At 46.4% G+C, this 13277-nt stretch overlaps 1 protein-coding gene across 1 annotated transcript; it reads left to right on the top strand.

Annotated features, from left to right (window-relative positions):
- The first annotated feature begins 4913 nt into the window (after nt 1–4913).
- Nucleotides 4914–10001, top strand: LOC307222617 (uncharacterized protein). The gene is made up of 2 exons (XM_079988006.1): nt 4914–5656; nt 9048–10001. The coding sequence occupies exons 1-2, from the start codon at nt 4990–4992 to the stop codon at nt 9428–9430; spliced, it is 1050 nt and encodes a 349-aa protein (XP_079844132.1). The 5' UTR covers nt 4914–4989; the 3' UTR covers nt 9431–10001.
- The last annotated feature ends 3276 nt before the right edge of the window (nt 10002–13277 follow it).

Here is a 13277-nt window from a genome sequence, read left to right as displayed (position 1 = left end):
ACCCATTGCCACCTGGGTACTCATATGACCATATATCTTTCTCTTTACTAGATGACCATGCAATTCCTTATGAGGTCGTCAAAGGCTGTGCAACACCAGATTTGTGCTTGACGGCCAGCAAATCAGTTTGTACTGATGACTTTTCAGGCACTATAACCCAAGCAAGATGTCAGGATGCTTCTCCGAGCAGCTCAACTTTGAAGGGTAGTTAGGAGAGAACAATGTTTTCTTCCTTTTGAATCCCATTTTCAGCATCAGCATAGGTGGAGGTTGCTTTCCTGATGGTGGGAGTGTAGAGTGACTGGGATTCACAGTACTCCTGAGTCCACTATCTGGCTTTTTGTGGTGAATGGGATGCAGGGGATAGAGAAGCTAAAGTAGAAATGTGGGGCTTGGGGGCTTAAATTGCCCATTGTTCATAATCAGAATAAATTGTAGTGAAGAATAAAAACTGTGTCTGTCTTTGTCAAATTAAGAATATTTGGCAGTGGTGGTGGAGGGCAGTGTTTTTAGAAGAACAAACGGATTATTATTAATTATTTCATTGTTTTAGAAAATGTATATGCCAGTCTATATTTCAAACAAATCTCTCAGTTGTGACCAATATCTTAAGGATATCACAAATAATTTGTTGTTGTTGTTTTTTTAAAAAATGATGTTTATTGAAATTTACAATCAGCAACCAACCCCCACCACCCACCACCAAAACATCACATCTTGTTACATGCATCCTACTTTGTGTTTCATAGATGGATTAGCTCCCATCCTTCCCTTCCACCAGTTTTCCTATTCCATTCTATAGTTTACAGATTCTTTAATTTTAAATTATACCATCACATGAGATTTATTTCAATCCTGCCAACGTTTTCATATTTGTACAATTCTCACTTATATAAACCATTAATTTACTCCATTCTTTTTGGTACTTTGTCTCCTCCTGATTGCGAATTCTGTGTGTCAATTTAGCCATCTCAGCATACTCAACCAACTTTATCTGCCATTCTCTTACCGCCGGCATCTCCTGTTGCTATGAGAACTCTGGCTGCAGTTGTTGCATATAAATATAATCTTTGATCTATCTTTTTAATCCCTTCTAGCAAAAATTCTTCTGGCTTTTGGGGAAAACTGTACTTAAACATCTTTTTAAACTTGTTGTAAACCGCATCCCAAAACTCTTTTACAGTGGTGCCTCACAAGACGAAATTAATCCGTTCCGTGAGGCTCTTTGTATAGCGGTTTTTTCGTCTTGCGAAGCAAGCCCATTGACAGCTTAGTGGATTAGCGCTATTAGCGGTTTAGCGGCTTTTAGCGGATCAGCTGATAAGCGGCTTATCAGCGGATCAGCTGATAAGCGGCTTAGCGGCTTAGGAAAAGGGGGGGAAGGGGGGAAAACCCGCAGGAACTCGCAAGACATTTCGTCTTGCGAAGCAAGCCCATAGGGAAATTCGTTTTGCAAAGCGCCTCCAAAACGGAAAACCCTTTCGTCTAGCGGGTTTTCCGTCTTGCGAGGCGTTCGTCTTGCGGGGCACCACTGTATTTTATTTCAAGACCACCACATATGATAGAAATCACCGTCTTTTTCCTTGCACTTCCAGCAGGTTTTACTACTTGTTCTATAAATTTTTGCCAATTTGGTGGGAGTGAGATACCAACAATAAACCATCTTCATAACATTTTCTTTTAAGGCAGGACAAGCAGTGAATTTTATGCTCTCATTCCAGAGTTTGACGCATACATCATATTCTATGTTATGTCCTAAATCAGGATATCACAAATAATTTGAACAAATATAATCAAAAAAACTTCCCACCCTACCTATCAAGAGGGGAACACTGAAAACTATTTTGTAAAGCTGTTTGCTTAGAGGCGAACATGGATGCAATTTTATAGTAGATGGTGCCTAACTTTATTTCTGTAGAAAGGGCCAACGAGGTAGTCCCTCTTCACTGAAACAATAAGCATGAAACAGAGGTTTGCCTTCAAATATAATAGGGAATACTTTCTGAGGGGGAAAACACAAAGGGGTTGGGATTTTGGCACACGTTTCATATTACTTGCTAAAACTGGAAGGAACTTCACAGCAACAACCCCTTCTCCCTCCAATCACTTGGAAGCTATCTTTAATTACAAGCATTACTGAAAGGAAAAACAGCAAAATTAACACCATTGTTTCTTTGGAAAGGGCCAGTCAGCTAGTCCCTCTGTTTAGAGTCAAAAAGTATTAAGCAGCGATCTTCCCTTAAGTATAATGAGGAATGAGGGATTTTGCCACAAGACAGGGGAAACATAAGGGGTTTGGGATTTTGGCACACACTGCATGTTTTGGTAAGGTCTCTGGTCCCCCCGCCCTCCAAATAACAAATTTTCTTGGCAATGTTTGAGTCAAACTCCTCCTCCTGGACCCACCCACCCTCTGTTCACATACCACAATAACTCTCGATCTCACTTTACTCCACCCATGGACCAACTCTCTCTCTGCACAAGCTCCAACTAAACCTGTCTTCTTCTCCTCCCACTGGTGACTGGACCCATACTCTGTCTGCACAGTTTTGAAGATGATGAGGTCCAAGTTAAAAAGGGGGCAAAATGTGCCCTGTTTAAAATCAAAACCGGATGTGTCGATTTGCTTACAAAAATATGAAGATCCCATTTTTTAAGGGACAGGTTCAGCCTCAGCCATTAAAAAAAATCTATCGCCTGTTAGATGTATGTGTGTGGGGGGGGGGTTATTATGATTTCTTTTTATATAATTATGCTGTTTATTATTAGGCTATGTAGGGTATGTTTTTAATTTTATGCTGTTTAAATTATGTTCTTAATGTACACCACCCAGGGAAATTTGGCTAAAGAGTGGCATATAAATGGAATAACTTATAATAGGAAAATATAAAAACAAATAAATACCTTTTGTGTGGATGAGGAGAGCATGAGGGCAATGCGGGAAAAGTTACATAAGATGAGTCTTTCCCATCCACCTTCATCCTCATGGAAATTATACCCATCACACACTGGCTAACACCTTGATGAGCTGAAGGAAGCATGATTGTCGCAACAAAGCAAGGGGTGAATCAACAGATATGGGAGGTAGGCAAACTGTTATAGACTGCATGAGGCCCATAGACCACAAGTTGCTCATCTGTGCTGGAAACAATGGCTAAGTCCTCATGAGAACTGTATCCATCCGAAACAGGAAGCACCACAGCTGTTGACTCTAATATCAGGCAGTATCTGGGATACTTTGTCTTTTATTCTACACATTTCCAATTTTCCATTTAGCGTCACGAATCTCGGTCTCATGAAACAAAAGTCTGAATGAACCTGGGGGGGGGGGGGGCTTTGTTTGAAGACTACCCAAAGCTAACCTCATGTAACCAAAGTGCACTCTGTTGGGATACTGCCAGGGAGACAAAGGCCATCACTGCCTTCACATCGACTCCGGACGTCCACCGATCTCCTGTAGATACAGTATCAGCAATTAGCGACACGAGCTCCTGAAAAAGCGTGTTCTCCAATAAATGAGAGCACGTGTTGCGGTGTGGGCCACCAGGCCAGGCCTCTTGTTGCCAGGCAGGTTAATAATTGTTGCCTGGCATCATGATTGGGTAACCGGGTTGCTGGGGCAAATTGTATGTTGCAAATTGGGTGGGTGGGACCATAGTCCTTAAATATTGGTGCACTCTGGTTTCTCTTTCTCTTTGCAGAGTGCATCGGATCAATCGGATCAGAGCCAACACTGCAGAGACTTTGGTGATATTTGTGCCTTATTCCTTTTCCCTTCACCATTTCTTCCCTACCTAACCCACACTGTGGGTAAATTTAGGCCCATAGGACAGGGTTGGTTGGGGGGTGTGGGGAATTAGGATTACCTTAATTTTTATTTTTATTTTTGTTGTCGTTTAAAGCCGTCCTCGGCTTAAGCGGCTCCGGGGAGGCGGCACGCCTTCATGTTCTTTCCTTGAATTTAATTTAATAGCTGGCTGGTGCTCCCCAAAAAATCTGCTTAAATTTAATTAAATTTAACTCGGCCCATTTGGGCCTCCCGGCGCTGCGGCCTTTCCTGGCCTTAATTTTGTCTTCGGGCCTAGGGAGACCGGGGGAGGAGGCCTGTTGGGCCCTTGGAGTGCTCCTGGTGCCGCGGCCGGCTTGAACGGCCAGGCCGCGGCCTCCATTTTCGGCCCTCGGCGGCTGTTTGTTGTGGGGGCCTATTCAGGCCTTTAAAAATCCATACAGCCACTGAGGGTGCTTGGCGCGGCCCCAGGGGCCTTTAGGCGACCATTTTGGGGGGTAAGGGTTTTGTTTTTACCACTGGGGTGGGCTGGCGCCATAAACGCGGCCTTCCCAGCTCTTCAGTTCTCCGTGCGTCTTTTTTCAGCGCTTTCGGAGCATTATTTCTCAATTAATTGTGCAACAGTGACCTGCTGTGGCCACTAGCTGCAATTGCGCCTAACAAGCGTTCTTTTCCAATTTATTGTACAACAGTGACCTCCTGTGGCCGCTAGCTGCAATTGCAGCCTTTAATTTTAGTGCTGCACTGAGAGGGAATACTAAAGGGTATTGCACCCTGACTTATTTAATTTTAATTCTGCTGTTCTTTTGAAGCAAATAGGTGTTGTTGCTTCTATGTGATTTAGGTGGTCCTTTTCGGGCCACTCCTTTTCTTTCTTTATTTTATTTACCCTTTTTACTTCTTTGTGATCTGATTTGGCTTACTCAATTTTTATTTTATTTTATTTATTTTATTTTTACTTTTTATTTTAATTTAGTTGGAGTTTAATCCAGTTTATTTACTGGATTAATTTTGGATTAAATTTAATCAATTATTTTATTTATTTTTTATTTTTTATTTTTTATTTTATTTTATTTTATTTTATTTTATTTTATTTATTTTATTTTTAATATTTTTTAATATTTTTTAATTTACTTATTTTACTTTATCATTTTATTAAAGTCCAGTTTTATTGCTAACTTTACTGTCTTTTATTATCAGATATGGCCCCAAAAAAGGCTGGGAAAAAGACGGTGACGGTCGTCTCTGCTAAGCAGCCCATTAAGGGCCCATCACAATCCCTGCGTTCTCCAACCCCACCTCAGTCTGGGGGTCAATTGGAATCACTGGTTCCAGGGATATCAGGCGACCCTGTGGCTTTGGCGTGTCTTGCTGCAGAGGTGGACGGCCTTATTCAACGCTGTGCTTCCCGACCATCGACTTCGATGGTGCCTGCTCCTACGGTGCCTGCCTCTTCCCCAGTTCTGTCATCATCTAGCGAGGATGGGAGTGAAGTTGCAGGGGCTGGGGATTTGTTGTCTGAACCCCCGCCCCGGTCCCTTGCTTTACCTGTGCCTCAGGTTGGCTCAAGGGGGGGAAGATGCTCAGCTAGGCGACGTTTAGGGAAGCGGGCCAGGGAATCGACTCTGGTCAGAGCAATTTTGCCAGCTCAGTCCTCCCCTGTTTTACCGTCGGGTTCGGGTCTCTCACATGATTTTTCTATTCAGTCTACCTCAGGTGCCCCACAAGTTGAGGCAGATGTGGACTCTTCAATGGAGGACAGCTTGCCTGTTCTGGCAAAATCTTCTTCCGGGGGGCATCGCCGCTGTAAGAAGAGTTCCAAAAGACGTGCCAAGAGGAGGAGGGGTGAGTCTTCATCTTCTTCCACAGGTACATCTTCTGAGAGCTCAGGGGATGAGGCCGATGCCTCCCTGGGTCTTTATTGGGGTTTTGGAGAATGCATTGGTGGTTTGCCACAATGGACTTGGCAACGCAGGGCTAATTCACATAGGGCCAGATATGGGGCAATCCTTGATTGCCGCGATGGTAGATTGGTTCCTGACGTAAAAGTCTCTACTAACTCTGTTAGAGACATTATACCAGGGGATCATTTGTCCTCTAAATTGCGGTCCAGGATTTTGGATGGCCGCTATGTGGACATTTTTGACCTGGCACCACCAACCGCAAGCCTGGATGCTCTTGATAAAGCCGTATCTGCCCCAAAGAGGCGGACTGTGCTTAAAAAGATGGATAGGACTTTTGAGTGCTGGATGGATGGCTTCCAGGTCTTTGCTGGGGTTGTCTCAGCTTCTTATCCTCGGAGAGCTTTCCATCTCTTTGTGTACCTGTCTATTGTCCGCTCAGTGCACACCATGGCTGGCACTGAGGCAGCAATCCTTTACGATGAAAATTTTCGACGTCGTGCTGCAAAAATCCCTACGGCTCGATGAGACGCAGGGATTTGGATGTGTGGACCACTTATGTGGTCCCACATTTTGAGAAAAATGCCCTGGAACAGTCCAAGCCAAAGGCAGCTCCTGTTCGGCCTGGGTGTAAGTTAATCTGTTGGGCTTTCAACAAAGGAGAGTGCCAACGGCAGCCTTGCAGATATCCCCATGTGTGTGATACGTTTGGCGGGAGTCACCCCGCTACCAATTGTCGGCGAAAGCGGCCCTTTCGAGGGGGGAAGGGGGGTGCTCAGCAACCCCCAAAGGCCACACCCTCTACCTCTTCCGCCGGAATTGGAAAGTAGTGATTTACTGTCTATGGCATATACGCCGATAAAACTGTTGGCATTGTTGCCTTGGCTGCAGTCTTATCCCAACTGCGAGGCTGCAGCTTATTTGAAAGAAGGGTTTTCAGTGGGTTTTAGGATTCCTGTAGCCACGGCGCCCGTGGCACGGAATCCTCGCAATCAGAAGTCTGTGCGGAAGATGCCAGATATCGCCCGCAGGAAGATTGGAAAGGAGTTGGCTTTACATCGTATGGCTGGCCCTTTTGCAGTACCCTCGTTTCCTAAGTTGCATATTTCGCCTTTGGGTATTGTCCCGAAGAAGGCTCTGGGGGAATTTCGCCTTATTCATAATTTATCTCACCCTAAAGGCACGTCAGTAAATGATGTTATTCCCCCGGAGCTTTGCTCAGTGAAATATGCATCCCTTGATCAGGCGATCAAGATGATCAGGAAATTTGGCCCTGGGGCCTTGCTGGCGAAGTGTGACATTGAGTCGGCTTTTCGCTTGCTGCCTGTTCATCCTGAAGACTTTTGGCTGTTGGGTTTCCAATTTGAGGGGAAGTTTTATTTTGAGAAAGCTATGCCTATGGGCTGTTCCATAGCATGTGCTGCCTTTGAGTGTTTTAGTACCTTTTTGGAATGGGCCTTGCGTGTTAAGACCGGCCTAGGGGGCGTGTCCCATTATTTGGATGATTTTTTGCTGGCCTCAGCACATGACACGGGCAACTGCGTTGTGTTACTTGAGGCCTTTGCTTCCCTTATGGGAGAACTGGGGGTCCCCTTGGCGGTGGATAAAACTGAAGGCCCAGCAACTCAATTGACGTATTTGGGCATCTGGTTGGATACCAATGCTCAAACATCCAGCTTACCCCTAGATAAGATAATTGCGCTGTGTAAGGTTATTCAGGAGATTCTTCCTTTGCGGAAGGTTACTCTGAGGCAGCTTCAGTCATTATTGGGTCATTTAAATTTTGCATGCAGAGTGGTGGCGCCTGGTCGCCCCTTCTGCTCCCATCTGGCCAGGCTCACGGCTGGACTACGGGCCCCACAGCATCGGGTGCGATTGTCCGCGCAGGTACGGGCGGACTTGCAAGTCTGGCTGGAATTCTTAGAAGAATTCAATGGTGTATCCTTGTGGCAGGACGTTTTGAACCTCCACAATGATTTTCAAGTGCACTCTGATGCTGCTGGTTCCTTAGGCTTTGGGTTGTACTGGAATGGAAGATGGTGTGCCATGCAGTGGCCGCCTGAATGGCAAGGGGAAGCGATTACGCGAGACTTAACTTTTCTCGAGTTTTTTCCCATTGCAGTCACAGTGCATTTATGGGTCGCTGAATTCAGGGACCGTCGGATATGTTTCTGGTCCGACAACCAGGCGGTGGTGAACGTGCTGGCAAAACAGTCGTCCCGTTCTCCCAGGGTATCGGCCCTTCTGCGGGCCTTCGTCCTACATTGTTTGAGGTTTAATATTGTGTTTTCGGCATGCTTCATCCCCGGTATATCTAACGAGATTGCTGATGCTCTATCCCGTTTTCAGATGGAGCGATTCTGGTCCCTGGCTCCAGAAGCTCAGAAGCTTCCAGAGTATTTTCCACCGCACCTCTGGAATCTTGGCAACACTTAGTCATGCAGGGAGTAGCAGCTTCCATTTCTACGTCCACTTTGCGATCCTATAAAAACGCTTGGGCTGACTTTTAAAAATTCACGCAGTCGGCGTCCAGCAATTTTAAACCCCCTCCTACCACTTCTCAGGTCTTGCAATACTTAGCTCATTTATTTCAGCTGGGCCGCGCTGCCAGAACTCTGAGAATTCATTCTGCAGCAATTTCTTTTTTCAGCAAGTCCTTGTATGACAGGGATCCTTGTAAAAGGTTTGTGGTGCGTAAGGCCATTGAGGGGTGGGGCAGACTTGCCCCCCCCAGGGCGGCTGCCAGGCGTCCTGCCACCTTTGAGTTGTTGTCCAGAATGCGCTCCAAGTTGAGGAGTGTGTGCTGGTCTAAATATGAAGCACGCTTTTTTCAGCAGCATTTTCATTAGCATTTTTTGGAGCCCTCCGGGTGGGAGAGGTTGTAGTGGAGTGCAATTCAGCTGGTGGTTCCCGCGGATTGCTCTTCCAGGATATTAGCGTGTCCCCCCTGGAGTTGAGACTATTAGTGCACAACTCCAAAACTGACCAGTTGGGTCGGGGGGAGGTTATCCGCCTCCCAGCCACTGGGGAGGCAGACCCATGCCCGGTCAAGGACATAAGGAGGTACTTGGCCATGAGGCCTCCTGGGGATGGTCCCTTGCTCTTGCATGAAGGTGGTCACCCTCTGGCACGTCACCAGTTCACAAAAATCATGCATAAGGTTATTGCGGCATGTGGAATCTTGGCATCTGGTTTTGCCCCTCATTCTTTTCGCATAGGGGCAGCGACCATGGCAGCCCATTGGGGTTTGTCAGCTGCCAGGATTAAGGATCTGGGGAGGTGGAAATCTGATGCCTTCAAGGGTTATGTCCGTAACAAATGTTGATTTTGTTACTAATGCTTGCTGTTTCCACTTGCAGATCCCTCGCTGGTCCGCGTCTGGATAGTAGGACACAGCATCGTCCATTGGGCTGGCATCAGAGCGAGGCAATCTGCCAGGGGATCATGTCTCGGCCTCCCTCGGCACGTGCAAGTGTCATGGATTTCCAGACGCGGAATGCTGTGGGAAGAGTTTTTGCCGCTTATTGAGCGTCGGCTGCTTTCTTCCCCTCCCCCAACAGCCATGGTGGTACAGCTGGGGGAAAATGATGTGGCAACTGTTGATTGCCTTTCTTTGCGCTCCATCATCATGAGGGATTTGGAGTGTTTGGCCGCCTTGCTGCCTTCTGTGAGAATTATTTGGTCTCACTTGTTGCAGAGGCAATCCTGGCGCGGTGTTCCCCGCCCGGAGGCCGCTGATTAGGCCAGGAAATGCATTAACTCTGCAGTGTGCAAGAAGGTTTTGGAGCTGGGTGGGTTGGTTATTCCCCACCCCAGCATTTATTTCAAGGCGGTAGCCCTTTACCGGGCGGATGGAGTGCACCTTTCTAATTTGGGGAAGGATATTTGGTTGGATGCTGTGGCTGAAAAATTAGGTTCCTGGTTGGGTTTGTGAGTGGTTGGCGGTGAGCGTTAAAGCTCGGGTGGCGGTTAGGCATTGGTTATAATATGCTGGTGGTGGAGGGGTCAGGCGGTGCCGGCCCCTCCTATTGCGCTGAAGGGAATTCCGTTAAAGGAATCCTGGGGCTTGCCATGATTTCGTCCAATCCCTGTTATGGGACCAGGGCCGCCCAATCCCTGTTATGGGAATCCTTGTTATAGGACCGGGCAGGCAAGCTTTCGGGGAGCTGCTGGGGTGAGCGGCGTGGGTCCGACGCTTAGCTCAAATGACCCCCAGTTTGACTTTCTCTTCTACTGGCTACCGATCGGACCTCGGGATGTCAGTTCTGTCCCAGGCGGGGGGACAGATAGTCATAACCAATGTCTAAACAACCACTCACTGATTTTGTATTTTAGTAAAGTTGTGGCCAAAATAGTGCCCAAAAACCAAAACTAAAATTACGTGTTATGTGTGAAGTTATTTGAGGGGTGGCCTGGGGACCTACACACGCAATAGCTTTCCACATTCCAGACCTGATGCATGCTCTATCGCAGAGTTCGTACAGCGAAAGACGCACTCAGGAGAGTATTATTTAGAAGTTTATTCAGCGTTGGTCAGGACAAAGAAATAAAACATGACTTCCTGCTTGCGTGTTCAGGCAGAGAGAGCGCGAAAGCATAGACACAACAGAAACATCCTGTGAACAGGAAATACGCAGACTCTGTGATTCACAAAGCCTGCTCCCTTTTAAGGTGGAACGGAAATATCCCAACACACTCTATCAGGCCCTCTATCACTGTTTGCTGGTCTTTTTCCACCCTCCAAAATTTACAGCTCAGAAGCTCCTGGTCTTACCCAGTATTTTTAGCTTATTTCCCCCTTCATATAGCCTATATCAATTTCCCTTGCCTAGCCCACAACATATCCCCTCCCAGATTTGAATAAAGAATTCAAGATTTCAGCTTCCCACTCACCTGGGGAAAGGAAAACCAACAGGAGACAATATTCAAGGGAACTGCCAGAACAAGAAAGCAGGCAACTGATGGAGGAAGAGGCTGATGTGGAAGGATTTACTGGAGAAGAAGAGATGCCTTAGGCTTCCAGGGGTGAGGATCTGGTCCAGTGTGGGGTGGGAAATTATGAAAATAGGGATTACATTTTTTCTTAGGCATCCTATAATTTTATACTGGAATTCAAAACTCAGTGTTGAAATTGGATGAAATCTTACTGGGGAACTGTGTGAAACATTGAATTCCATTATAAACTGTCTGCAAAGTGTGATTTACAAAGAAAATGACAAAGGTGGTTCTAGCGAAAGCTGAGCCTGATGAGATTGAAATGGGTCTTGATCAGAATAGCCAATGTGCTGTCCTCCAGAGGTTGCTGAACTACAACTCCCATTGCCTTGGCAACTTTTTATGCTACCTATGGTTGATGGGAATTGTGATTTTGAATGCACTTTGTTGACTACCCTTGGTCTATATCGGGGCTGGCAAGGCTTAAGCAGCCTGGGCCGCTTCACTCCCATACAGATCTCTCCGCGGACCAAATCACCCGTGTGCGTGTGCACGTTCTGGTGTGGAGAAAGTGTCTGCATGTGTGCACATGCGCAGATGCTATTTCCGGTGTCGAGGAGGCATGAAGGAGGTGTCTGTGCACACACACACATGCGTAGACACTATTCCCGGTACCGAGGAGGCGCCAAGGAAGTGTCTGCAACTTCCTATTGGCAGCACTGCAGCACTGCAGAAGTGAGTCCCTGAGCCACACTGTGCCAGTTTAGCACAGCACATGGGGACTTGCTGAGTGGGTGGCAGGGTTCGGAGGTGGCTCGGGGGCCAGTTAAATGACCCCTGCGGGCCATATCTGGCCCCCGGGCCTTAGGTTGCCGACCTCTGGTCTATACTACTCACTCATTCCAAAAAGCCCAAAACTGAATGAATCCCTCCCGCAGCCAAACCAGTTTCACTATTTTAAATAATATTACCTTTACATGCCAGGCAAAAAAATGTTCCTTTTTAACCAGGCCATTTCTTAACCGATCAACATCCTATACCTTTTAAAATGTGGCTCCTTTTTTTTGGGGGGGGGGGTTGGATTATTTCTATTTTTGATGTTATATATTGTCATTTTTAGTGTGAACTTTCCTGAGACCTCTGGGTACAGGGCAGTATATAAATTCAACTAAAGGGATCTCAGGTCCTGCCTGATTTTATGGTCAATGGCTGTAGTACTGTATTGCACCCCACGCACCTTCAGACTGGACCACAGGGGTGGGTGAAAGTCCAATGAAAGTCTGAGCCAGTAGACCCAGGCATAACACAGTTTTAAATCATTCTAGCTGACCTCCTGGCTCACTCCAATTGGTACCTTCAAAAGCATTTCCAGTTAAAAGGGTCTATGAATACAGTCTACCTCCCCTACCCCACAAAAAAACCTCATAACAACAATAATAAGGTGTAACGAGCAACCTGGGGGAAGTGTGGCACTTCCTATAATGATTTCACGGTGAGTACTGGCATCCTTTTTTTCTATATAAAGGATAAATACCAGAGAGGGGTACAACACAAAAGCTAACATTAACAAGCTAACATAACAAAGCCTTTCCAGTTACAGATAGGTAGCCGTGTTGGTCTGCCATAGTCAAAACAAAATAAAAAAATTCCTTCCAGTAGCACCTTAAAGACCAACTAAGTTAGTTCTAGGTATGAGCTTTCGTGTGCATGCACACTTCTTCAGATACTTCTTCAGATACTGAAGAAGTGTGCATGCACACGAAAGCTCATACCTAGAACTAACTTAGTTGGTCTTTAAGGTGCTACTGGAAGGAATTTTTTTTAAGCCTTTCCAAACACCATTCTTGCTGAACTAATATCTAATATTCAACTTCCATATACATTCCCTCCGCTCCACTTCATCTTCTGCTTACTCTATTCAAACTTTCTAGGTGCACCTTCCAGTCCACCCCACTCTCACTGTCAGAAAACAGGAATTGTAAGTAGAGGACTCTCCTTCTGGAACTCTGTAAAATTTCACTAAATGTCCTTCCAGTCTATTCCCACCTCAGTTTCACCACCATGCCCTTGGGGCCAAGCTGTTCTCAACCAGGCACAAGCTGTTCTCAACCAGGCACAAAGTCATCAACAACTGGTACATCACGTGGACATTTATTTCTCTTCCCAGCAATCTGGTGATGCTGGAACCTGTATACGTTACTGGATGCAGCCAAGTTTACGTGTTCAGTTTTGTAGTTTCCTTAGGTTAACTATGAATGGTTTGAAAAAGCACCTTCCTTTATTTGTCTTGAATTTCCCAACATTCCCTTTTCCTGGATGTCCTCAAGTTCTAGCGTTATCAGACGGAGAGAAAAGCTTTTCTCTAGCCTTTTCGTCAATGCCATTCATCTTAAGCAGAGCGCTCCTCGCGCGGGGCAGACATTCGCCGCTTGGGGAGCCCTCTGGACCTCTTCTGAAGGCGGGCGGGGGGCAAAAGTCTTTGTCCCCCCTGCCTACCTTCCCGGGGGCTTTTAAATCGCCCCGGGACAGCGGAGAATTCATCCGCTGTCCCGGGGCGATTTTAAAATGCTGGCGGGCGGCAGCGCTGCCGCCCGCCAGCATTTTAAGATCGCCCCGGACAGCGGAGAAGTCCTCCGCTGTCCCGGGGTTTTTAA

The sequence above is a fragment of the Podarcis cretensis genome (genome assembly GCF_951804945.1).
Source record: "Podarcis cretensis genome assembly, chromosome: 8".
Taxonomy (NCBI): Eukaryota; Metazoa; Chordata; class Lepidosauria; order Squamata; family Lacertidae; genus Podarcis; species Podarcis cretensis.
The sequence above is the reverse complement of the archived record's forward strand: the minus strand, read 5'-3'. Positions and strand labels throughout refer to the sequence as shown.